The sequence below is a fragment of the Phragmites australis genome, chromosome 16, assembly GCF_958298935.1.
Source record: "Phragmites australis chromosome 16, lpPhrAust1.1, whole genome shotgun sequence".
In the NCBI taxonomy this organism is placed as follows: Eukaryota; Viridiplantae; Streptophyta; class Magnoliopsida; order Poales; family Poaceae; genus Phragmites; species Phragmites australis.
Genome location: NC_084936.1, coordinates 1,520,706 through 1,545,902, shown reverse-complemented (window position 1 = coordinate 1,545,902; position 25,197 = coordinate 1,520,706). Strand labels below are relative to the sequence as shown.

Sequence of the window (25,197 nt, the reverse complement as noted above, 5' to 3'; positions counted from 1 at the left end):
AGACTTAACTCAATTGGTGATGTGCAATTTTGCAATGTTTAGGGAGCAGGTTCTATGAGACCTGGAGCCAAGTGTTGCAAAATAAATCTGAGAACAATGTTGTTTAATTCATGTCCTTCCTGTTCAGTTTCAGTTGCTAGAGTTCACATGATTAGTACTTGCTTATCTGTTTTGCTACAGTCACTACTTTGTGATATCATGTGTCTTAGAGTCTTGTTATTGTACTCTAGCTCTTTCCTCTATGGAATATTGATATATATACTCATATATTCGCACTATACTCAACAATCCAGAAAACCTATTAGTGCTTCAGTAATGGCTAGTTCCTCCTCCTCTAGTCTCCCTCCGTCATCCTCGGATGCAATCAAGCCCGAGAGCTTTGATGGGACTGACTTCAAGCGCTGACAAGCCCGGACGAGGCTGTGGTTAATGGAGCTCGGATTGTTCTGGGTTCTCACTGAAGAGCCGCCCGCCCCTCAAGGGGAAGCCGTGCTAGACGAGGTCGAAAGAACGCGTCTCGACGCGTTAAGGGCCCGTTGGGAGAAGGCGAATGCCTCAGCCCTGGCACGTCTCTTGGCCGTCCTGTCAAACAGACTATTTGATATCTATGTGGGCTTCAGGGAAGCGCGGAAGGTGTGGATGGAGCTGAATGACAAGTATGCAGAAAGCGACAATGGCAACGAGTCCTTTATGGTGGCAAGCTATCTGAACTTTCGCATGGGAGATGGCAGATCAGTCATGGAACAAATACACGAGTTACAGCTGATCGTGCGGGACTTAGGCCAGTACGGCTGTCTCCTCCCTGAGAACTTTCAGGTCAATGCCATACTGGCCAAGCTGCCCACTTCTTGGCGTGACTTCATCACTGCACGTCGACACTTAAAGCAGTGGTTGCCGCTTAATGAGCTCATTGCTGCTATAAATGTCGAAGAGAAGTCAAAGGCAGGCTATGGTGGGGTAAAGGCGCCCGCTCAAGCTAACCTTGTCGAGCACAAGAACCATACTGGGAAGAATGTGAAGAAAGAAAAGGCCAAGCCTGGTTATTCCGGACTGAAGATTAATGTTATGAAAAAGAAGAAAAAGCCTGAGATTGTCTGCTACGTCTGCGGTGGGTTGGATCACAAAGTCAATAGATGCTGCGACCGCAAAGGCAAGGGACCGACACCTGACCAGCAAAAGGTTGCCAAAGCCCAAGTGCATGTGGCAGTTGCAACAGCCGATGTTTCCGGCAAAGGCGACTCCACTAGTGGGTATGTACCTGAGGCCTTTATGGCAAATTCACTAGTTAGTTGGTGGGTTGATACAGGTACTACAAGGCATATTTGTGCTGACCAGACATGTTTTACTTCTCTCCAGGGCACAGATGGTGGATCCGTTCTGATGGGGAACGGGGTCTCGGCAGCAGTGCGCGGAGTAGGACAAGTGAGCCTGAAGCTAACTTCCGGCAAAACTCTTGTCCTAAAGGACGTACTATTTGTGCCTGCTATGACCCGCAATCTACTCAGTGGATCGATGCTGTGCCGGCAAGGAGTTAAGTTAGTCTTCGAGTCAAATAAAGTAGTGATGACCAAGTGCGGATCGTTTGTAGGAAAAGGCTATGACTACGGAAGCATGTTCCGCATTTCTATTCTTGATAGCTCTGCGAATATTTTCTATTCTTCATATTCTAATAAGAACATTGATATTTGGCATTCTCGCTTATGTCATGTTAATAATGAAGCAATTGTGCGTCTGAGTAAGATGGATATTATTCCTTTATATAAATATGATAAGAGTCATAAATGCGAGGTGTGTGTGCAAGCTAAGCAGCCCCGCAAACCGTTTCACACGGTCGAGGGGAGAAGCACCTCGCCACTTGAGCTGATCCATTCTGACCTTTGTGAGATGAATGAAATATTAATCAAGGGTGGCAAGAGGTACTTCTTTACTCTCATAGATGATGCCACTAGGTTCTGCTATATCTATTTGCTGAGAACAAGGGATGAAGCATTAGAATACTTCAAAATCTATAAGGCTGAGGTGGAAAACCAGCTGGGGAAGACAATAAATAGACTGAGGTTTGACAGAGGTGGGGAATATATTCCCAGGGATTTCTCCGAATTCTATGAAGAAAGTGGTATAATCCATGAATTTACACCATCATACTCACCACAGGCCAACGGAGTAGCCGAAAGAAAGAACCGAACAATTTGTGACTTGGTAAACACCTTGCTACAAAGTTCTGGTATGGCTAACTTATGGTGGGGTGAGGCTGTCCTCACAGTTAACTATGTCCTGAACAGGGTCGCTCCTTGGAATCGCGAGGTAACTCCTTATGAAGAATGGAAGGGGAGGAAACCGAATCTGACCTATCTTCGCACATGGGGCTGTTTAGCTAAAGTTCATGTTCCCCTGCCGAAGAAAAGGAAATTAGGACCAAAGACTATCGACTGTATCTTCCTAGGGTATGCACACCAGAGCACAGCCTATAGATTTCTAGTGATCCATTCTGAGGTCTCATACATTGCCGTTAACTCGATAATGGAGTCTCGGGATGTGACATTCTTTGAACACATCTTTCCTATGCGAGTGAAGGAGACTGTTTCCCATGATCTCTTAGTTGATGGCCATGTTCCTCAGAGTGCTGAGAACACGGTTCCAGATCTGGAACTTAGGAGGAGCAAGAGGCAAAGAACTGGGAAATCATTGGGAGATGATTTTGTCACCTATGTTGTGGATGATGAACCACGAAACCTTTCAGAGGCATATGCTTCTCCAGAAGCAGAGTACTGAAAGGAAGCAGTCCGTAGTGAAATAGATTCGATTATCACTAAAGGGACCTGGGACTTAGCAGACCTCCCAATTGACTGCAAGCCGGTCGGCTGTAAATGGATCTTCAAAAGAAAGCGCAGACCCAATGGTACTATAGAAAAGTACAAGGCCCGATTAGTGGCTAAGGGCTACACGCAAAAGGAAGGAGAAGACTATTTCGATATATATTCTCCTGTGGCCAGGTTACCCACTATCCATGTGCTCTTAGCACTGGCAGCCTCGCATAATCTCCTTGTGCATCAGATGGATGTCAAGACCGCTTTCCTCAATGGAGAGCTGGATGAGGAGATTTATATGCATCAGTCAGAGGGTTTTGTGGTAACAGGACAAGAGCGTAAAGTGTGCAGGCTAGTCAAATCTCTGTATGGTCTCAAACAGGCCCCTAAACAATGGCATGAAAAGTTTGATGCTACACTAACTTCAGTCGGCTTCTGTGTAAATGAAGCCGATAAGTGCATGTACTATCGCTATGGTGGGGGTCGAGGTGTTATTCTGTGTTTATATGTGGATAACATATTGCTGTTTGGGACAGACCTGGAAATGATTAACCAAACTAAATCCTTCCTATCTCAGAACTTCGATATGAAGGATCTGGGATAAGCTAATATAATTCTAAACATCAAGCTTCTTAAGGGCGAGAATGGGATAACTCTTAGTCAGTCTCATTACGTGGACAAAGTGCTTGTACGTTTCGGTATGATAGACTGTAAGCATGTGGCCACGCCCTATGATCCAAATGCCAAGCTGAAGAAAAATATAGGCCGTGGAAAAGACCAGTTAAAGTATTCACAGGTGATAGGTTCCCTCATGTACTTGGCCAGTGCAACTAGGCCAGACATCTCGTATGCTGTATGCAGGTTGAGTCGTTATACGTCCAACCCTGGAGATGATCATTGGATAGCACTGGAGAGGATTCTCAAGTTTCTGAAGGGAACAAAGAACCTTGCGATCCACTATTCTGGCCATCCTGCAGTCATAGAAGGATTCAGTGATTCCAACTGGATCAGTGATTCAGACGATATGAAAGCTACAAGTGGATATGTTTTCACTCTAGCAGGCGGAGCAGTATCTTGGAGGTCATCCAAGCAGACCATCCTAACTCGCTCCACGATGGAGGCTGAGCTAGTGGTGCTAGACTCAACAGCCGTAGCGGCAGAATGGATTAGAGAACTCCTTTCTGACCTACCTTTTCTGGACAAGCCAATTCCAGCTGTTCTCACCTACTGCGATAACCAAATCGTTCTGGTTAAGATCAAAAGTAGGAAAGATAATATGAAGTCTTCGAAGCATATAAAATGGCGACTCAAGTCGCTAAGGTATGCACTAGAGACGGGTATAATCGTAGTGGATTATATTCAGTCTGAAAAGAATCTTGCTGATCCTTTCACAAAAGGAATGGCTAGAACAGTCATTCAAGCAGCATCAAGAGGAATGGGTTTATTACCCACTGATAGTGTTCACGCCGGTAGTAACCTATCCTAGGAGATCGGAGATCCCGTGAACTAGGCTCTAGGAAAACAAGCTGTGTGAATATGAGAGCAAATTGATCCTATTTGCTGCTTTGCTCTTCTGTAGGAGAGGGTGAGCCGCTGGCTCTTAATGAATTCGATGCCCAAGAGCATCAGATGTCGTCCTACAGGACATCTAGGAGAATTCACCTTTATAAGTGTGGTTGTGTGGTCGCAACAATAGAGAAGGTGGGTACTTCTCTAAATGACACTTATGAATAAAGGTACTCGGACATGACCATAACGTCCAACCCGAAAACTAAAGGCTAAGCAGCCTAGTACAGGGTGTTACATGGGTGGAAGCTCTTACTCCAAGATAGAGGATCAAGGTGTAATCCTCCTCTGTCTGTTTGAGTCAATATCTATGTGACTAAGGATTGTGTTCAAACCCAAAAGGTACATTTTTCTGAAATCCTGTATATGAAACCGGATACTTCCAACATTAAAATTTGGTGGGGAATGTGGCATTTTTATGGAAATTTTAATGTGAGAAATCTCAGTTTGGGCCTCCAGTTCTGCTGCGTGGCCCAGCCTTTTTTTTCTTTTCGGCCCTGGCCCGCATGTCCTTCATATATATACTGGATGCTAGGGTTTCGGGAGGGAAAAGAAAAAAGAAAAAGATAAGGGGGAAGAGATAAGGGCAGCTCGGGCGATGAGCACTGGCGGCGGCGGCAACCTCCGCTCCGAGTCCTGCGGGATTTGTGGTCCTTGAGGTTCGCCTGCTGCCGTTGGCCGCCAGATCCGAATGGGATCGCTCGGCTGGAGGGAAGCGTGGCTGGATCGGAAGGGGTTCTCATCCCTGGGATGTTCGTGCTCCTCTGAACCCCTATATCTATCTCCTCCTTTCTCCAATAGAGGCTTAGATCTTGAGATTGACTCTCATCTTTTGTTTTCCCTTCCATCTTTTGTGTTTTCTTCTTGGCCATGCACTGAGCATTTGAGCTCGAGCGGATTGTCGGGCTGTGGCCGGTGCGGTTGGTGCTGGGAAGAAAGAACTGGTGGTATTCTGAGCTGCAGTGCCGAGGTTTGCCCACACGTGCCGTCGCAGTGTGGTAGGGCTTTGTATTTCCGGTCTCCTCTCACTACCGGCTACGGCAGGTGATAGGTTTTCTGGGACAGCGGCCGATGAGCCGTGCCTAGCCTCTGTCATTCAGGCTTTTGATTGCATCTCTCTGTGAGTATCTCTATTTCTTCTTTGATCTGTTCAGAGGCTTGGAATTCTAGTTCTGTGATGATCACTTGCATTGAAATTGTGGTGTAGTCTAAGTAAAGTAGCTTCAGACTTGTATATGCCTTCTTAATTCAGTGCTGCTGTTTGCTCAGACCATTCTCATTGCTATATCTGGTATATGGTCTCTGATATGTTGCTTCAGATCATCCTTATGGCTATAGCTGGTCCATGGTCCCTCTGAAATGATTGTTCAGTATATTGATGAAGGTGGTACTGTTATGTAGATGGTATGATCTGATTGTATCTCTTTTGAAGGTCTGATTTTCATAAGAACATCAGCACTATTTATGTCTGTCCTGACTTTGATGATATATATATATATACATGTTCTGAAGCTAGTTGAGACTTAGACTTAACTCAATTAGTGATATGCAATTTTGCAATGTTTAGGGAGCAGGTTCTATGAGATCTGGAGCCAAGTGTTGCAAAATAAATCTGAGAATAATGTTGTTTAATTCCTGTCCTTCCTGTTCAGTTTCAGTTGCTAGAGTTCACATGATTAGTACTTGTTTATCTATTTTGCTGCAGGCACTACTTTGTAATATCATATGTCTTGAAGTCTTGTTATTGTACTCTAACTCTTTTCCCTATAAAATATTGATATATATACTCATATATTCGCACTAAACAAGTCATACGGGAGACGAGACAAAGGGATCTGGTACCCCACCCCACGCACGTAACCCGCGCGTCTTATGTTGTGGGGTAGCGAATTCTGACTCAATAAACAACAGAGCTCAGTTTAGTCTTTCAGGGGAAGGGACCGAGGGATCTGTACTCCACGCAGATAGAGACAAAGGGGTCTGATAGAGACAGGCAGTGAATCCTTCTATATATACCACGCTCATTTATCGCACGCTCATATATCGCTGTAGGGACATAGAGTAGCAGGCTACAATGGCTACAAAAGGTCGGCTGTGCATGGCGATCCTGGCCCTGGATTTCTGTGCTGGAATGCTGGCAATCCAGGCTCAAGCTGTTGAGAACAAGGTACGAAATTTGAAGACAGGTTCATTTCGCTCCGGTTTCATGAAGGCCTTTTCAAATTGAAACATTTCGCTAATTGTATGTTCTTTAATTCTTCACGCGTCTTTCTTGCATTGGTATTGGTATTTGATCTTGTTGTAGGCTAAAAGAGTAGCAGTCATGTTCCTTCGCTGTAAGGATCCAGTCTACAGAGCTTACCATCTCGGCCTCGCAGCCGCAGCGTTCCTTTTTGTTGCACACGCAATTCCCTATTTCCTGACTGGCTGCGGATGCATCTACTACTCTCGGCAGGACATGGACTCCATCCGTGCATCCATCAACAGGAAATTGGCAGTGTTTTCATGGTAAACTCGCTTGTCTGTAACATTAGTTCTTTTGCAATTATGACTCCACTTCATAATCTTATTAAGTAGTGGAGCCAAGTTGAGCAGGCCATGTACAGAGTGGGCAAGCCAAGTTGGCTAGTCCATGGACAATGAGTTTGAAAATAGGCCTCGGACCAAAAGAATAACAACCCACGAAATAAATTTATTTTAGAATTTTTTGGTACAAATGAATTTTGGGATTGTAAGATATTAATTACAATTTTGGTGCAAATCATCTTAGAAGCATGCATTTCATAAGCACTCATTTCAGATGTCATTATTACAAATAAACACCACAACAATATAAGGGCAAAATAATCAATTACATCATCATCCTCTTTTTCAGTTTTGATAGGTAGCTAAATGGATTTCAGAGGTAATTCTGATTCACCAAAGAAATATTTTCAGTGAGAATCTAGAATTGAAATGTTTTTAGGAGAATTTAGATTACCAAACACATCTTAAGGATTTGTTTCTCTTAAATTTCAGCTAAATTTTGCAAATTTCACGAAGTCATCTTTTGATTATACAACGACCAAATGGTAGAATTGATCTAACTACTTAATAGCACTATTCTATGACACAATAGGATGGTCTTCGGTGTCGCATTCTGGCTGCTGCTCGCTGGGGCCATGTCCAATACCAAGAATTCATGCTGGTTCATCCACTTTGACACCTTGGCCGTCGGCGGCAACACCTGCTTCATCCACGCCGTCATCACCATCGCCTACTATGTCACGGCCACAGCGGCAGCGCCGGAGTTTGCCTAGCCCCTCGGATAGCATTATGCCCTGTTCATCTGATGCTACCACGGTAGCACCCCAGCTGGTTCAAAGGATTCTTCTTTGTTACCCAAACATCAATCTTCACAGTGCAAATGATTGTTCTTCATCTACTGATGCATTTGATTGTTGGTTAAAATGATGAAATTGAACACGACAACATGTTTCCAACAGTTTTTGTTATCCGTTTTAAGATATCCTGGGGACTATAGCGAGCACCAACTACAATATATTTCAATCTACAATAACCATGCATAGAACATCATCACCAGAACATCAATCGTAACAGCGCAAATGACTGTTCTTCATCTAATAATGCATTATATTGTTGATTAAAATGATGAAGCACGTCAATAGCAGAAAGAACAACTGAGACCAAGATACTTCCAGATACATGTTCTATCTAGCTGCAGTCATGGGATCTCATTTAGTCCAGCAATAAGGAGTAACAAAAAAAATACTAGATGGATAAGAACTCCGCACTGCTGTTGGAACTGTTCGCCTTCTTCAGTCTTCACTACCGCGGAAGAGCAAAGTCTAGTGCATTGTTTCGAAACAAAACAACAGAGCTCGATCAGAAGAGGTGCAGGAAGAGGGTGCCTTGGTGAAAAATCAGAAACAGGCAAATGAAATTTCAAATTGAAATTTCTAAAAACAAAGTGTGAAAGGCAGAATGACAAACACAAAATTGATACTCTAAAACAGGCTGCTCATAATTAAATGCAAAGTCGAAATTTAGTATCTGGTAGAGATGAGCAACCAACATGAACCTCAATATAAAAACCATATTGATATGGTGGGCAAACAGTATGAGCCAAGACATAACAAACTACAACTCAACAAAAATGGAAGATGATCTCTACCCCACAGCATAACCCTATAATAACTGGAAGCAGAATCACTGGAGTACCAAATTTTCTTTACAATCTTGTGGCTTATTGTCCCAATATCCAACAATTCTGTTATCTTGTGGCTTATTGAATTAATTATAGTACAGAAGCTTGTGGCTATGTCCCGATTTCCAACCATTCTATGGCCTTTTGTCCTTGTCCGCAACTTCAGTGAGTCTGAGTGGTTTGATTGAGATGCTCAGTTGTACTTGTGGTAAGCAACTTTCAAGGTCATATAGGAATGCATCCACCTTTTGTGTTGCTGGTGATGGGATAGCATTTGGCCATTTATGCCATCCCAACCTCCTTTGGTGGCCCACTAGAGTCGACGCCGGCGGAAGAATCCTCCATGCGAAAGGCATCAAGAAAAAAACAACTTTTTCGCTCGTGTATCAGAATCTGAGTGCCGATTGCGTGTCCCCCCCCCCCCCCCTTTCATCAACTGAAGATGATATGTCTCTGTCCATTTCAAGCTCCATGCTCCTCGCAACTCTGAACTGTTGATCTTTTACTTGTTGCCCCCAAAAAAGTTTTGTAGTGAGGATGTATGCATTGTAACGATCGAAATGTCTTCGAAGAAGATATCATCTTGTTGAATTTACTAGCTACCTGGTGTGTCGTTCTTATTTAGATGGATCAACAAGAAAAATAGACGCCATGGCCCGCGAAGCATGATGAAGAAAGCAAATGCGGAGGGCGGCAACATCCCGTACCCGTCGTGGCTGACGTCCGATGGCAATCGGATGGTGCATATGGGGTCTGCTTGGGGAGTCAGGTGGTTAATCGATCTCTCTTTCTCCGTGGTCCTTTTATTCTTGGACTGTACAAGCGCCTACCGGCGCCGCAAGTCCTTTATTTCCGTTTGTATCCATCACATCACAGCGCGCATATTAGAATGCTCGGTTCACGGTGCACTGCAAAGCACGGTTCACAAAGGCGTGGGTAATCGTCCAAAAATCATGGTTACCGATCTTCTCGATCCAAAAATCATGGTTACCGAACTTCTCGGTCCGATCCGGTTTTAGAAACCGAACAGTAACCGAAATTTTAATTCAAAAAATTTAAAAAAATAAAAATTTTAAAAAAAATCTTAAAAAAACTAGACACAATTCTAAGACCTTCTGTGAAATTGTTTTTCAAAAACAATGTCGTTTGCATCATATTCTATAGGGAGGAAGTTTGAAAAAAATAAAAAAAATTAAAGCGTGTAGCTCAGTTATTAACTCATGTTGAGGAAAAGTGTAACATGCAAACACATATTTTTCTTGTGTAAAACTTATTTTAAGAGAATCTTTAAAATTTATTTCACTTTATTTAGAGTTTTATTAAAATCTCTATGATTTTTACAAAGTTCACAAGCATAAAGTGAATATGTTAAGAAACAGCATTGTAATTAACTTTTTCATGTCTGCTATTATTTTTCCTATGTAAATCATAGTATAAATAAGCTAATGAAAGTGGTTTCACTAATTTTTGAGGTGTGATGGGTCAATTATGAATTAATCTAGTCGCAACATATTTACACAATCATGCATGTTACAATAACTAATTCATGAGTTCATGTATTTTTAGAAGACATAGGATCATGTAAGAAGACTAACAAAATTAGTTTCATGATTTTTTGATTAGCAAAGAGTAAACTATGCATTTAACTTGGTTTAACAAATACAATTTCTCACAGAAAATTTTGAACTTTTTTATAAGTATAAATAATTTTATCATGTAGATCATGTCACAAGGAAACCAACAAAATTTGTTTCACTTGATTTGAAGCTCAGATGAATTAGTTATTGATTTTAGAAGATTGAGATAATTTTTGAATTTTTTGTTGAACTTCACTGAAAATCGAGAAAATCGCTCGATAAATCGAGAAAACCGAGCGGTTACCGAGAAAACTGAGCGGTTACCGATAATACAGAAAATTCGAGAAAACCGCTCGATAAATCGCAAAAACCGCTCGGTAACCGGTCGGTTTGGACCGGTTACCGAACAGCTAAAATCGCGATTTTTTTTCCAAATTTCAAATTTTGCCAAATAAATTTTCTCTGATTTTTTTTAAATTTTTGACTGGTAACCACGGTTATCGTGAATTTTCGGTTACCACCAGAGCTCGGTAACCGAGCTCCGGTCGGTAACTTTTAACCCTGCTACAAAGTCAAAAACATCCTTTTTCGCGTGGTTTGTGGCCGCTGTCCCCGCTGAAAATCCTACCGTCGAATTAAGCCCATCTCACAGAATTACGTGCTCCCTCATCTCTATAAATTCTACTCCGTATGGAGGATTACAGTCGCTCGTCCCATCTCACAGAAATCCGATAGGATATACAGTAGCAGGCCACAATGGCTACAAAAAGGTTGGGTGTGCGTGGTGATTTTGGCCCTGAGTTTCTCTGCTGGAATGCTGGCGATCCAGGCTCAAGCTGCTGAAAACAAGGTAAAATTTAGAAGAAAGAACAACAGAGACCAAGATACATCCGGATACATGTTCTATCTAACTGTTGTCACGGGCTCTCATTTAGTCCAACAACAAGGAGTAACAAAAAAAAAAAAAATACTAGATGGATAAGAACTCCGCACTGCTGTTTGGAACTGTTCACCTTCTTCAGTCTTGAATACATGATCATTTCTCTCCGGTTTCATGCGTGATTCTTGCATTGGTATTTGATATTGTTGCAGGCTACAAAAGGTGCCTGGTATGATAATTTTGTGATCATTTGACGCTTGTGCATGTTGATCTTTCCTGCAGGCTAAAAGAGTGGGAGTCATATTCTTCATTCATTGCAAGGAACCAGTGTACAAAGCTTATCAGCTCGGCCTCGCAGCTGCAGTGCTCCTTCTTTTTGCACACTCAATAGCCTCCTACTTCCTGGGTATATGCGCATGCATGTACTCTCAGCTGGATTCCATCCGTGCATCCATCAACATGACACTGGCAGTGCTCTCATGGTAAACTCACTTGTCTGGAACATTAATTCTTTTGCAATTATGAATCTGCTTCGTTAATTTTATGTGGTAAGAATGTATAGATACTGTGCAAGAGACGATCCATCTTTTTTGTTACTGGTTTATACACTTGCTGTTCCTTTTGTCCCAGCAAACCATCATGTTTGATCAAGGATTTATTTCTCTGAAAGTTCAGCTAATTTTTGCGAATTTCGTCCATTCCACCGGGGATAAGATATCCCCATTTGCGTCAACAAATTTCGGTTCAGTTTGATTTAGGGTCTAAAGTACCAAATTCGCGAAACTAGTCTTTTCCGCTGGCAAGCTATTTTTTGCAAATCTGAATATGAATCCTTGATCACGATACGGAACCATCTTGTGATTATACAACGACCAAATGGTAGAGTCGATCTGACTACTAAATACCACTGTTTATATGATACCATAGGACTGTCTTCGTTGTCGCATCGTGGCTGCTGCTCTCTGGGGCCATGTCCAATACCAAGCCAAAGACTTCATGCTAGTTCATCCACTTCGACACCTTGGCCCTCGGCTGCTACACTTGCTTCATCCACAGCTTGCTTCATCCACAGCGTGATCACCATCGCCTACTATGTCACGGCCACCGCGGCAGCGCCGGAGTTCGCTTAGCCCTTCGGCTGTGTTGGCATCCCTTAATCTGTGCTGCTGTATGTTGAAATGTACTCTACAAACGATCCTGCCACCATCTTTCTGGTGATCCGATGGCGAAAGATGTTTGATCAGACGAAAGAGACGATTTCTCCTGTTGTAAAAATGAATACTACTCCTGTATAGGACTCATCTGTGGCCTGTATATTTTGCTCCCTGCTTCCAATAATCTAAGCCTGATCATCATGGTGCAGTTCAGAATAGCATTAGCGTAGAAACCTGTTTCATTGCACCAGTGCTGCTTCTGCAGGGATTTTGTCGCCGTCCAACCAAGTCGTCGATAACATATGTCCTGTTCCTTCGATGCTAGCACCCCAGCTGGTTCAAAGGGTTCTTCTTTGTTACCCAAACATCAATCTTCACAGTGCAAATAACTGTTCATCTAATAATGCATTCGATTGTTGGTTAAAATGATGAATTCAACACGACAACATGTTTCCAACAGTTTTTGTTATCCGTTTAAGATATCTTGGAGACTAGCGAGCACCAACAACAATATATTTCAATCTACAAAAAACCATGAATAGAACATCATCACCAGAAGCACATCAATAGCAGAAGAACAACTGAGACCAAGATACTTCCAGATACATGTTCTATCTAGCTGCAGTCATGGGATCTCATTTAATCCAGCAATAAGGAGTTACAAAAAATACTAGATGGATAAGAACTCCGTGCTGCTGTTTCGAACTGTTCACCTTCTTCAGTCTTCCCTACCGCGGAAGAGCAAAGTCTAGTGCATTTTTTTCGAAACAAAACAACAGAGCTCGATCAGAAGAGGTGCAGGAAGAGGGTGCCTTGGTGAAAATCAGAAACAGACAAATGAAACTTCAAATTGAAATTTCTAAAAACAAAGTGTGAAAGGCAGAACAACAAACACAAAACTGATACTGTAAAACAGGCTGCTCATAATCACATGCTAAACATCATGCAAAGTCAAAATTTAGTATCTGGTAGAGATGAGGAACCAACAGGAACCTCAATATAAAAAGCATATTGATATGATGGGCAAATAATAGGAGCCAAGACATAACAAACTACAACTCAACAAAAATAGACGATGATCTCTACCCCACAGCATAACCCTATAATAACTGGAAACAGGATCACTGGAGTACCAAATTTTCTGGTACATCAATTCTTTCTTTGAATGCAATTGGTCTTAGAGTCTCAGTTCATTATTTTATTAGAAAATTGATTCTCGTACTGCTTGAACAATTAAGAACATAAAGTAAAAATGTTTCACACACACAAAAATGCGCTTGCCAGATTCCAATTTCCAGGATACGAAAGATAACCCTGCTACTGCATAGAATTTTAAATCTAAATTTGAACAATAGTGACTAGTTCCCATGGTGGTATGCAGTGCTTTTGCTGCTACAATTCCCTTATCAAAATTTGCCAAGACACACTGTCAGGCCTACTCCTTACAGAAGAAAGCTAAGATATTGAAAAATTAAATCATGACGCAGTAGCACGTGAGCCGTTATGTCCCTAGCCATGATCAGATGCGCTTGATCATACCTAACACGATGATTGTAAAAACAGTTATGAGAATTACTTGATGATTGATGTACTCCAAAGTAAACAATATAGTAATTTAATATTATCTTCTACAACAGTCTATAATTGTCCAACTTAGCTAATCTACATCAATGCATGGATTTGCTACATAAAGTCGAAGCCCTTCAGTTTCTCTAAGGGCCCTTTCAGAATTTTAGAATAACCACACATATATAGGAGGGGAAAAAAGACATTTTTAGAAGGAGAAAAATAATCAGACAAAGGCTTCACAACAATTCTTGATTGTTGAATTCCCTACTACTCCATCCGTTCAAGAATACAAGGCGTATTTTGTTTTGAAAACGTCAAACTTTATATATTTTGACCAACAATTAGTCAAATTATAAGTATATTTAGTGTATAAAAATTATACAATTAGATTAATATTTCAAAACGCTTTCACACTATATTGGGTTTGTAGCTATAAACTATATATTTTATGAGAAAACAATGGTCAAAGTCTAACTTTGAAGACCGAGCCAAAACAAAATACGCCTTGTATTTTTGAACGAAGGGAGTAGTAGATAAATACTAGTGCTTGAGAATATGTCGCCTTGGTTTTGTGAATAGAAATCATACACAGAGAGAGGCGGACATGGTTGTTTTAAGTTTCTAATTTACTGCCAACAAGTAATATAGAACTCTCAAAGGCTAACAAAGTTCATCAGACTGGTACTGTAAATCCACTGATTTCGTATTATCATGACACACTGTCAGGCCTACTCCTTACAGAAGAAACGGAACATATTGAAAAATTAAATCATGATGCAGTAGCACGTGAGCCATTCTCTTTCACATTTTGTCCCTAGCCACGATCAGATGCGCTTGATCGTACCTAACACGATGATTATCAAAATAGTTATGAGAATTACTTGATGATTGATGTACTCCAAAGTAAACAATACAGTAATTAAATATTATCTCTTCTACAACAGTCTATAATTGTCCAACTTAGCTAATCTACATCAATGCATGGATTTACTACATAAAGTTGAAGCCCGTCAGTTTCTCTAAGGGCCCTTTCAGAATTTTAGAATGGCCACACATATATACGAGGGGAAAAGAGACATTCTTAGAAGGAGAAAGATATTAATATAATCAGACAAAGGCTTCACAACAATTCTTGATCGTTGAATTCCCTACTAGTAGATAAATACTAGTGCTTGAGAATACGTCGCCTCGGTTTTGTGAATAGAAATCATACACACAGAGAGGCGGACATGATTGTTTTAAGTTTCTAATTTACTGCCAACAAGTAATATAGAACTCTCGAAGGCTAACAAAGTTCATCAGACTGGTACTGTAAATCCACTGATTTCATATTATTATATATCACAATATCACATCCAGAGTTCTCACCAAAATGTGTTTTCATCAACATGGAAAAGCAGCAATCCAACCTCATCAGTAACAAAGTTTGACAACGAATTAAACACATCTCTTTTCTTGAATTAAGGCAATTTCAACATCAGACAACACAAAATTAGCAATTGCAATGTAACCAATCAACCTAGCCCTTTTCACATACGATTGCAGAGAAGGATGCAGAGGCGTCACCTTGGGAGAGGCAGCTCCAGCAGGCCGAGTCGGCGGCGATGCACGACCGCAGCCGCGCGGCCGCCACCGCGCTGTGCAACGGCATCAACGACTCCACGCTCGCCAGCGCCGCCGCCGTAACGGGCCTGAGGCAGGACGGGTCAAGAAAGGAGCACCATTTTAGGCATTTGCAGTAGCTCGGAGCAAGACCTAGTTGATGGCGAGAATACACAAGAGGATTCAGGAGGTTTGGGCGTGACCTGCGGACGCGCGGCGGCGCGACAGGAGACCTCGTCCCAGGGAACGGCCTCGCCGTCGGGGACCTCGACCGGAGCGCGGCCGACCTCACGACGGCGGCGGCGGCGGAGCGGCAGAAGGACGCCATGGCTTCTTGGGATGGAGGGACGGCGACGGGAAAAGCAGGGCAATGCGTCGGGCAAACTCGATCCCGAACACAAAAGTTCGGGCGAAGCCCAAATGCTCAAAAGCCCATAATAACCCGGCCCAAACTCGATCAAGCCCATAGAGGCCGGCCCAAATATTTCCTGATAGCCATTTGGACATTACAAGTTTACAACTATCTAAAGAAATTTTTTCCGACGAGTACTACTTTTTTTCCTACAAGTATTACTTCTAGAAACCACTTTGCCTGAACTCTGAAGCGTGATCACTCCCCTTCTCTCTCTCTCTCTGCTGCTTCATTATCCAACAGCTTTGTTTCAGTACCCAGCGAGCTAGTTCCAGTGGAATTTGCTTGAGTAAAGTGAATGGATTAGGTAAATGTTGCTTGCGCAAGCACAAGCAGGCAGGCAGGCACAGACAGCAGCTGAGCAGCAGCACCGGCCTTTGCTTTATCACATTACCCTGAACCTGAACCTGAAGGTGAATGTGACATTCCTTTCTTGCAGCATATTTGTTACTTGCTTCTGGTCCTACCAGTGACACTAGAGATAAGGGAGCTGCCGAACTGAGTGGTTCTTAGAGGCAGCTTTTAGTGGGTGATCTAGGTTCGAGTCCCCGCATCCACCTTGAAAGCGCTCGTTCAGATCCTTTGTAACTGTGTGAGTGTAAGCCTCCACTTTGAAAAAAAAAAACAGTGACACTAGAGGCAGCTTAGCTAACCACTTCTTGCCACCTTTTCCCTTCCACTCACTGTCTCGCTGTGCTAATCAGTTCTCCTATTCACCATCCGTCTATTATCCAAGTGCCTTTTCTTTTCTTTGGTGATGAAATGATGAATTATGTCAAACACGCCTGACAAATCATCAGAAACAAATGGAATTCTTTCGACAGAGAATTTTGACTTCAGAGTGCATTTATCATTGGTCTCATGCTCGTGCTGAAGAACAAGGAACTTGATTTGAGTATCCTAAAATGGCGACCCAATACAAATATACTTGTGGCTGTCTCTGGTCAATTCTCTCCTAGTGGTTTGTTGGACCTGTTACAGGTCTATCAGCCGGGTCAGTGGGGCATCACTGGCTTCCTTCTTTTTCTTTATTTTAATCTATCTATGATTCTCAGCACGAGTTTCGTCAACATTTGTTATAGTGCCTGGATTTCCTTTGGGTACCCACAAACGGTACCAAAATAAAAGGCCAAGGTTTTTGTGTATTCAAACTACGGTACCAAAATAAAAGGCCAAGGTTTTTGTGTATTCAAACTACGGTACCAAAATAACCATCTTCATCTAGAATAGTTTTCTTTGTAAAACTAACTGCAGTCCTATGCGCTAAAATTCACCGTGTTTCCTAAGAATGTTAGGTGCGATCTTTCTAGTATATAAAATATCAAAAATCACTACAGTATTGTTATTCTACCTCTATTAAGACATTTATGTTCCTCAATTCTTATGGCTAGTTTCTTCATACCAAATATTATAATAATAATATGTTGCTCTAACTGTAACCAATGGCACAAATTATCAAATCATTTCATCACTACTTAAAAAAGATTGCAAAGAAAAAAGATAACAATTGTGTAGAAGAATATATTTGGTGCCACCACCAATACAGAAGGAATTGTACGCAGAATATTTACGACCGACCGAGGCTATCCGTTCTCAAGATTTTGGATTTGGTCCAAAAAGGACCTCTTTTTCTCTCCACCTCGTCGTCGTCTTTAATTTTCTCGCCCATTTTGGCTTTCGCCCACCTACTGTCTGTCTCCTCCCACCGCGCCCCAAGAAGCGATTCGAACGAACGAATCACCTCCTACGAATTCCGCCGAAATCCCCACAGGTTTCCGCAGGAATCCGTCCATCTCGCACCCTTTCGCTTCTCCCCCGGGCCAATCCGTGCGGGAATTCGTGAAAAGCCGCAATTTTCATGCCTTTTTCCCCCTTTAGCTTTCGACCCCTTTTCCTTTTTGAGTCCGCCGGCCCGGTTCTTTATCGGTGTTCCTGATTGCGTTTCTCGTCGAAAGGCGCGGTTTTGGGAGAGTCTCGATAACGGATTCAGCTCCGGAGGCATCGATTTGATCCCAGGGTGCGGTTTTCCTCCGATTTCGTTTCATGGTATGTGCGGAAATTTTCTTTTCAGCTTCTTACGGTGTTTAATTTGATCGGGTAAAGAAAATATGGATTTGGGGAGACTTCTTTAGTGCGGTTCTGATCGGGGACTTGTTCGGGCAATCCATAATGATTAAGCAAATCTTCGGCCGGCTTCCCAAGAAGGCGGCCAAGTCCGGCGAGAAGGATTTGGCCGGAGCTGGCTCGTCGCTGCCCAGCCTGACGTCTGATGCAAGAACCACGACAGATTTGACTATGTCTAGTAGGATTGTCAATCCGAACAATTATACCTCCACGGTCACAAATCCTGGCCAGAATTCCGCTGTCAAGAACTTCAGTGCTGGTGCCGGTGTCAGTAATGGATTCACGGCCTCGACCGGGTATGAGACTCTTCCGAGCTTCCGGGACGTGCCAGCTTTGGAGAAGCCCGGTCTGTTCGTCAGGAAGCTGGCCATGTGCTGTGTGGTGTTTGACTTCATAGACCCGACAAAGGATGTGAAGGAGAAGGAGATCAAGAGGCAAATGTTGCTTGAGATGGTGGATTACATCACCTCAGCCACCGGGAAATTCCCAGAGCCCGTAGTGCAGGAGGTCATCAAGATGGTGTCTATAAACTTGTTCCGGGCCCCAACCCCTTCTCCAAGGGAGAACAAGTTGCTTGAGTCGTTTGATATGGAGGAGGAAGAGCCTGTCATGGACCCGTCATGGCCGCACTTGCAGATTGTGTATGAACTGTTCTTAAGATTTATTCAATCACCTGAAACGGACACGAAGCTGGTCAAGAGATACGTTGATCACGGTTTCATTACCAGGCTTCTTGATCTCTTTGACTCGGAGGATCCTAGGGAGAGGGAGTATTTGAAGACTATACTTCACAGGATATATGGGAAGTTCATGGTGCATCGGCCATTCATCAGGAAGGCAATTAATAATATCTTCTACAGGTTCATATTCGAGACAGAAAAGCATAATGGCATTGCAGAGCTGTTAGAGATTTTGGGGAGTATAATTAATGGTTTTGCTTTGCCGCTCAAGGAAGAGCACAAATTGTTTTTAGTCCGAGCACTGATTCCACTCCACAAACCAAAATGCGTTAGCATGTATCATCAGCAACTGTCATACTGTGTCACTCAGTTTGTTGAGAAAGATTGCAAGCTTGCTGATATTGTCATAAGGGGTTTACTGAAGTATTGGCCCATCACGAACAGCGCAAAGGAGGTGATGTTTTTGGGTGAGTTAGAGGAGGTACTGGAAGCTACTCAACCAGCAGAATTCCAGAGGTGTATGGTGCCACTTTTTCGTCAGATCGTCCGCTGTTTAAGCAGTTCTCACTTTCAGGTAAGAAGGGATTGGAGTGCCAACTATACCGTAAATATAGAATATTTACTTATTAATAGCTCACGGAAGTTCTCATCTTCAAATTTATTATTGATTCTGTGGCTCATTTTCTGCATGGGGCGTGACTATCATTTATGAATGCAAGTCAACTGAGCTGTGGCAAGCGATAAGTCACTCATAAATGTAACATGCATAGTAATTCTGTTCATATTGATACATAAATAGTTGTATCGACCTTTAGGCTCTTTTTACCTGCCACTTCCACATGATGTAATGCTACTAGTACAGAAGCTCTGTCCAGTGTCTATTTCATTTATTTCTGATTAATTCATTTTCTAACAGTCAGGCATTTTCTCTCTCTTCCAATCAAATGGTAATTGGACCAATTTATTCTTCTAATCGTTTCTTATGGAGTTAGGCCATTGATACTATACCATATATCACAAGAATAATCTTGCTTCAAGTATCTCAAGAACTATGATGATTAAGAGAAGGTTGAGTAATGATTTGTGACATAAAATATTATAGAAAAGGGGGCTTGCTGAAACAAGTCAAGGTTGCTATATGGATACCAATCTTCTTGTGAAGTCATACTTCATTTTCATCTCATCGTGTTGCTATCTAACTGTGGCTTACAGATAGCATCTATGCAAGATTGTATTTTGTGTCAAACAATTTACTCGACCAATTTTAAATGATGGTTTACCAACAAGTGGCACCTCATTTTAAAACTCTCTGCTAGCATTGTGTCATTTCCAAATAGGATGTCAGAACACAGAACATAGACATACTTAGTTTCATTCCATATCATCTTAGTGCATCATCCACTTAGTCTTAATTCCTTTGAAACAAATTACACTACTTATGATATCAAAGTCGAATGATGAACCTTGTGGCCTGATATGGAGCAAGCTAGTTCATGTCTTCCCAATATATGATTTTCCTTACCTGAGTGAGGCAGTTGAGGAAATAAGTAGTCACAATCCACCTTTTCCTGTTTCAAGAGTTTTTATAAGATACCAACCCGTTTACTTTGATCCCTTGATGACCAAAATCTCATTTTGAGCTTCCTTATTTGTCTTATCATAGTTAAACTGTTTTTCTGTATCTTTTTTAACTCATAAACCCCTTCTTTTGGATTCATGGCATGCTAATATGTGACTTTAGAGAATGGCCATCTGTTACTTGATCTTTTACATGATGATTCCATATTGGGTTTTTTTTTCCCTCCAGAAGTAGTGATAGATCAAGCTATGTTTGCTAGTGGTTCCATTCCACCTGTTTGCTATAGAAGCTAAATGTTGTATAATTTCTTCTTTTGATTGCAGGTGGCGGAGAGAGCTCTCTTTCTATGGAACAACGATCATATTGAGGGTTTGATCAAGCAGAACAGCAAGGTGATACTGCCCATAATCGTTCCCGCGTTAGAACGAAATACAAAAGGCCACTGGAGCCAGGCAGTTCAAAGCTTGAGTCTAAATGTTTGCAAAATATTCATGGACCATGACCCCACATTGTTTGAGGATTGCCGCAAGAAGTTTGAGGAATATGAAGCTCAAGAAGCTAGCGTGAGGTCAAAACGTGAGGCTAGATGGAAGCGCCTAGAAGAAGTTGCCTTGTCAAAATCTACTCAGTGGAGCAGTACATCTTCCTGAGGCTATAGTTCATCAGCAGAGTTCCTCTGTCTAGTCTTGCTGACTGCATATGACCAGCTCTTTCTCATGGGATCAAATTAGATAGCTGATGTAATGCTCACGGATGGCTGGTTGCCTCTTGCTACCTGTCCCCGAACATTTTATTCTATTTTATTTAAGTACCAGGCCCCCTTCCCGGAGCCTTCACGGAGGCTATTTGACAAGGAATGTGCGGCGCCTACTGAGCGATCTTGCCACTGGACACCATGTATGTCCACTCATCATAATATTTGTTTCGTCATCAGAGGACAAAGGAAAGGAGGCAAATGATCCGTCCCGGTTTCCTGAGATGCACGAGCTCCGTGTTAATGTGTAGCCTGCAGCTCAGTGTCCTGATCTGAGTACGGTTAGGTGCACTTGAAAGATCAGCAAGTGAGGTAGCACTTGCACTTGTTGATGGTGATTTTGTTGAACTGTAACATGCTTTATGTATGAATTGTAACTTGAAGCCATGTTGCGATAATATGTAATCTGGGTGTACATGTGTTCGCTTCTGTCGATGTATACAGAAATCTGGAATGAGCAATGCTGATTGCTTGCTGTTTTATCAAAATTTGGTATCCTGAATGTTGGCTTGCATCATGAGATCAATTTTGTTTTGATTAAAAAAATGTATTATATTTGCATTTTAAATGATATTTCTCAATTAATACCTAACCAGCATTAGCAAATGACAAGAATTGGCACTTCAAGGTCCTGGTTGCACTTGCTCTTACCTATCAGAAGAGACCTACATGCAGTTTCAGTAAAATGTGGCACAGATGAAGGATGAGAGGAAAATAACTTGTGTGATGAAGTGCCTAGAAGCCCTAGATGCAGCCAGAATTGCAACGGACACAGTTGAACAAAGCTTGGGGGTGAAAGAAGGACGAGAACCACTGGGCCAGACGCATGCATAGCCAGAAAACATATGTAAACATTGAATTGGGGTCCAAAGATCAGAAGAACAAAACATGTGTAAACAAGTATCATATGGAAATAGAATTTGATAGGCAAAGTATACTGATGCTAGTTTAATTGTTTAGCTTTGAGTACCATTGAATTGGATATCAGAGGAGGTTCACTCCAACCTGAAATCCCACATATGACATGTCAATTATTCCCAAATGAATGCAAGAGTTCAGTCGGTCAACTGAAAATGTTGTATGTGCACCCATGTATGATAACCCCTGAAAATCCTTTGCCAAGCTGCATCTGGGGCAGTTGAAGATGAGACATTGGAGGAAACCAAATCCTATGCAGGCGTGCTGCTGGAGATTTGGTTCCATCCAACACTCACTTTCAGCTTCCAAGGTCTTCAGACAAGTTACAGCCAGCTACACTACTGATACTAGCAGCATGAGATATTGAACATGAGATATTGGAGGAAACCAAGTCTTGTCTTGCTTTCGCAACAAGATTTGGTTCCATCCAATTCTCAAATTCAATTGCCAAAGTTTTGGTTCTGAATTCTGATGCCTAACCCAGATTTGCACTGTCTACCGATAGAGGCGCTGAAGAAAAGATGTTGGAGAAAACTGAACTCCTGAAACTGTCAGTCTGTCACAGACGAGGAAGAGTTCAGTTTCCTACAACTCTTACCTTCAGAACTAATAACATGTTTGGTTTGGAATTCTTCAAGCTTATGGGGCTGCCCTTTTATAGACCACTTCAATACGAAGTCCCTGTGCTACTCCATTCCAATATTCGCTAGCATGAGTTGTGCGTGTCCAGAAAAAAGTTCTGAAAAGTAGTCCTGCTTTCTAACAAACTATAACCAGAAATATCCTAGTCATACTTTTGCATTTCTGGTACTTCAGCTTCCTGCAAATCATGCCTTTGATGAATCTTCATCAAAATGGTATGCTCCATTTTAAATGGCGTTAATGCTGAATCTGAAACACAAACATTTCTTCAGTCACTATTATCTGAATTCGATCGCCTATAAAAACTAGAACTTAATTTGTTCTTTCTCCATGAGATGTTAATGCCAATAAATCAGTACGGACAACCACTATCACAGAACTGTTAGTCGTAGCATCAATGGCCAACAAATGATTCTCTGAAATCTTTTTTTATTTATGTGCTGCTTCAGAGTTCAGGCTAGCTGAAGAATCTCAAGTCCCATAGGCCATGTCTTACTCACTCGTACATTGTACAGGAATGCAAAATAGTTGCAGGAACAGCAGGACAGTCAATAAAGTATCACTAGGACAATGTCTTTCTTTATAGTAGCTTTTTGGTATGGGCTCTAGATTTGTTGGATGTTTGCAGGTTTTCATGAACAACTCTCTCGTATATAAGTTGTTAACAAAGGTTAAAGTAGAGATTAAGATGAATCTTTAGTGGACTATATTTGACTTTCTTGCACTTTGAGGTAGTATTTATAACATATATTAAAGGGCGTAGGATTCGCGGTCTCACAAGGTTTTGGTTCATGTAGCTATTGTAGCAATAGGTTTCTGCTCATATGTACGTATAGGCGCGCGCGCGCGCATATATATATATATATAATTTTTATTTTCGGGAAATTTCAGAAAAATGTTGAAAAGAATATTAGTTATATTGATAAATCGGTAGAAATAATCTAAAATGCAAAGGAAAATATCCAAAACTCTAAAATATGAAACAAAATTTGTTAGGTTTGTTACTATCGTATACATGTTAAAATTATATGCATGCATGAAAGTACTAATATTTTTCCTATAATTAAGTGAATGTATTAAATATTGATAAATCATAAATAAATATTGAGATGTCTAAAATTAGTGAATATAATTTTTTTAGTCTTCTTTTATTATGCTCTGTAAAAAAAAGGGTACGGCATAGACACGCCAATCAACCTAGTTCTTTGCTACAACCTACAGACTCCTAGATCAACTCGAAGTCTAATTTTTTTATGTTTAAAACCATAACAAAAACTAAGAACTCCATTGTGCACGGATATTATGTCTTGATCAATTTTTGAATAGAAAGCTCTCTTAGCCGTGAAATGTGAATTAATCTGATACACTTTTTTGAGTAACTCAAATTCAATTTAATTCACTATTCAGATCATTTTTTGCTTGCAGAGGAAAGGGACCAAGGTATCACATGCTCTCATGCATATCAAAATGCCAAAAAACATTTCAATCAAGTAGGGCCCTAATGGTCCAAATCAAGGATTCTTGTGACCACAAAATTAAACACGTAGAAACTTTCCTCGTCCAGATGCTACACTCCCATTTGGCCAAAGCAAACATGAAGTGTTTTTGTATCTAAAACATAATACACGACAGCAAATTTTCAACCGACATAAACGGTATACTAGAAATTAAACTTAACATTCTGAAACTAAATGGGACTAACTAACACACTCCAGTAATTTTACGAGTTATCTAAAGTTATAAATATATTGTTAAAACGGAGCTCATGTTGCGTTTAAAAAAATCCAGATGAAGGAATGAGATGCATATCCATGCTCTACTATACTCTCTTTCCAGTGTTCCAACATCTAGCCTTTGAGAAACCAAATAGAAATATATCTTGGTTTGTATATGATGAGTGATTAACAAGCGTGTTGATTTGGTTACCGATTTTTGGGATTACAAATGTATGTATATGTACTGTAATTATGATCATGACTACCAAAATTACAGGGAAAATCGAGTTGGCGTGTTTATCTCTAAGTCTAGGAAAATTATACACGCCAGATGGTCCGACGCTCTCGAATTTGTACAAACCAGATGGTTCGGTGTTCAGACGAAGTACACGTTGGATTATTTTAAATCGAAGGCAAAACTTGAAGTACACACCGGATGGTCCGGCGTTAGGCATCAGTGAACGCCGAAATTTTTCTTGCAGAAAGGTTGCAAATTAGCCCTGATGGACTTATATGCGCTGGATGGTCTGGTAATGAAGCAATATGAGCGCCGAACTATTTTTTCCAAAGAAGATTCAGGAAATGCTCGAGGCTATTGTACACATCGGATGGTACGCATGTACACCGGAGGATCACCAGACTATTTGTTACAGAGAGGATTCTGGACAAAGGAGTTCACTGAGTTACACAAGCCAAATGGTCTGATGCTAAAGAGGAGTGTGCGTCAGATCATCCTACATTGACGATTTTTCTGAGATATGCTTTGAACTGAGGATTTCAATTTGGACTAACTGCATGCGGAGTTATATGCTGTTGGAGATGCATGTTTGCTTGTCTCATGATGTGTAGGTGATATATGCAACTTGGCGGCCGATAGCGGGATGATCGGGGCCAAGCATGGTGCTTATTGTTGGATGATCGAGGAGGCCAAATAGAGTCAAGGGTGATACTAGCTGTGCATATGGAGGTCAAACAAAGCATTAGAAGATGGATGAAGATAAGTGTTGACAA

General features: G+C 41.5%; 3 protein-coding genes and 1 pseudogene across 7 annotated transcripts; 3 read left to right on the top strand and 1 right to left on the bottom strand.

The window, feature by feature from the left end:
- Positions 1 to 6,447: 6,447 nt before the first annotated feature.
- Positions 6,448 to 7,672, top strand: LOC133895966 (protein DESIGUAL 2-like). Its single transcript, XM_062336486.1, has 3 exons — positions 6,448 to 6,540; positions 6,679 to 6,881; positions 7,492 to 7,672. The coding sequence occupies exons 1-3, from the start codon at positions 6,448 to 6,450 to the stop codon at positions 7,670 to 7,672; spliced, it is 477 nt and encodes a 158-aa protein (XP_062192470.1).
- A 1,573-nt stretch (positions 7,673 to 9,245) lies between these two features.
- Positions 9,246 to 12,335, top strand: LOC133895965 (protein DESIGUAL 2-like; annotated as a pseudogene).
- Positions 12,336 to 12,730: 395 nt separating this feature from the next.
- LOC133896469 (protein NONRESPONDING TO OXYLIPINS 2, mitochondrial-like) lies at positions 12,731 to 15,806 on the bottom strand. 4 transcript variants are annotated; one of them, XM_062337080.1, is made up of 3 exons: positions 15,566 to 15,784; positions 15,327 to 15,451; positions 12,731 to 12,939 (listed from the first exon to the last, which is right to left on the bottom strand). In XM_062337080.1, exons 1-3 carry the CDS (start codon positions 15,688 to 15,690, stop codon positions 12,920 to 12,922), a joined length of 270 nt encoding a protein of 89 aa, XP_062193064.1. In that variant the 5' UTR covers positions 15,691 to 15,784; the 3' UTR covers positions 12,731 to 12,919. The 4 variants fall into 4 exon arrangements, with proteins under 4 accessions (XP_062193064.1, XP_062193063.1, XP_062193066.1 ...); XM_062337079.1 differs by lacking the exon at positions 12,731 to 12,939 and adding an exon at positions 12,963 to 13,003 and having other exon boundaries at positions 15,566 to 15,806; XM_062337082.1 differs by lacking the exon at positions 12,731 to 12,939 and adding an exon at positions 13,052 to 13,730 and having other exon boundaries at positions 15,566 to 15,797.
- Positions 15,807 to 17,377: 1,571 nt separating this feature from the next.
- LOC133895418 (serine/threonine protein phosphatase 2A 57 kDa regulatory subunit B' theta isoform-like) lies at positions 17,378 to 21,413 on the top strand. Of its 2 annotated transcripts, XM_062335720.1 has the most exons (3): positions 17,378 to 17,791; positions 17,878 to 19,152; positions 20,481 to 21,413. In XM_062335720.1, exons 2-3 carry the CDS (start codon positions 17,944 to 17,946, stop codon positions 20,805 to 20,807), a joined length of 1,536 nt encoding a protein of 511 aa, XP_062191704.1. In that variant the 5' UTR covers positions 17,378 to 17,791; positions 17,878 to 17,943; the 3' UTR covers positions 20,808 to 21,413. The 2 variants fall into 2 exon arrangements, with proteins under 2 accessions (XP_062191704.1, XP_062191703.1); XM_062335719.1 differs by having other exon boundaries at positions 17,378 to 19,152.
- The last annotated feature ends 3,784 nt before the right edge of the window (positions 21,414 to 25,197 follow it).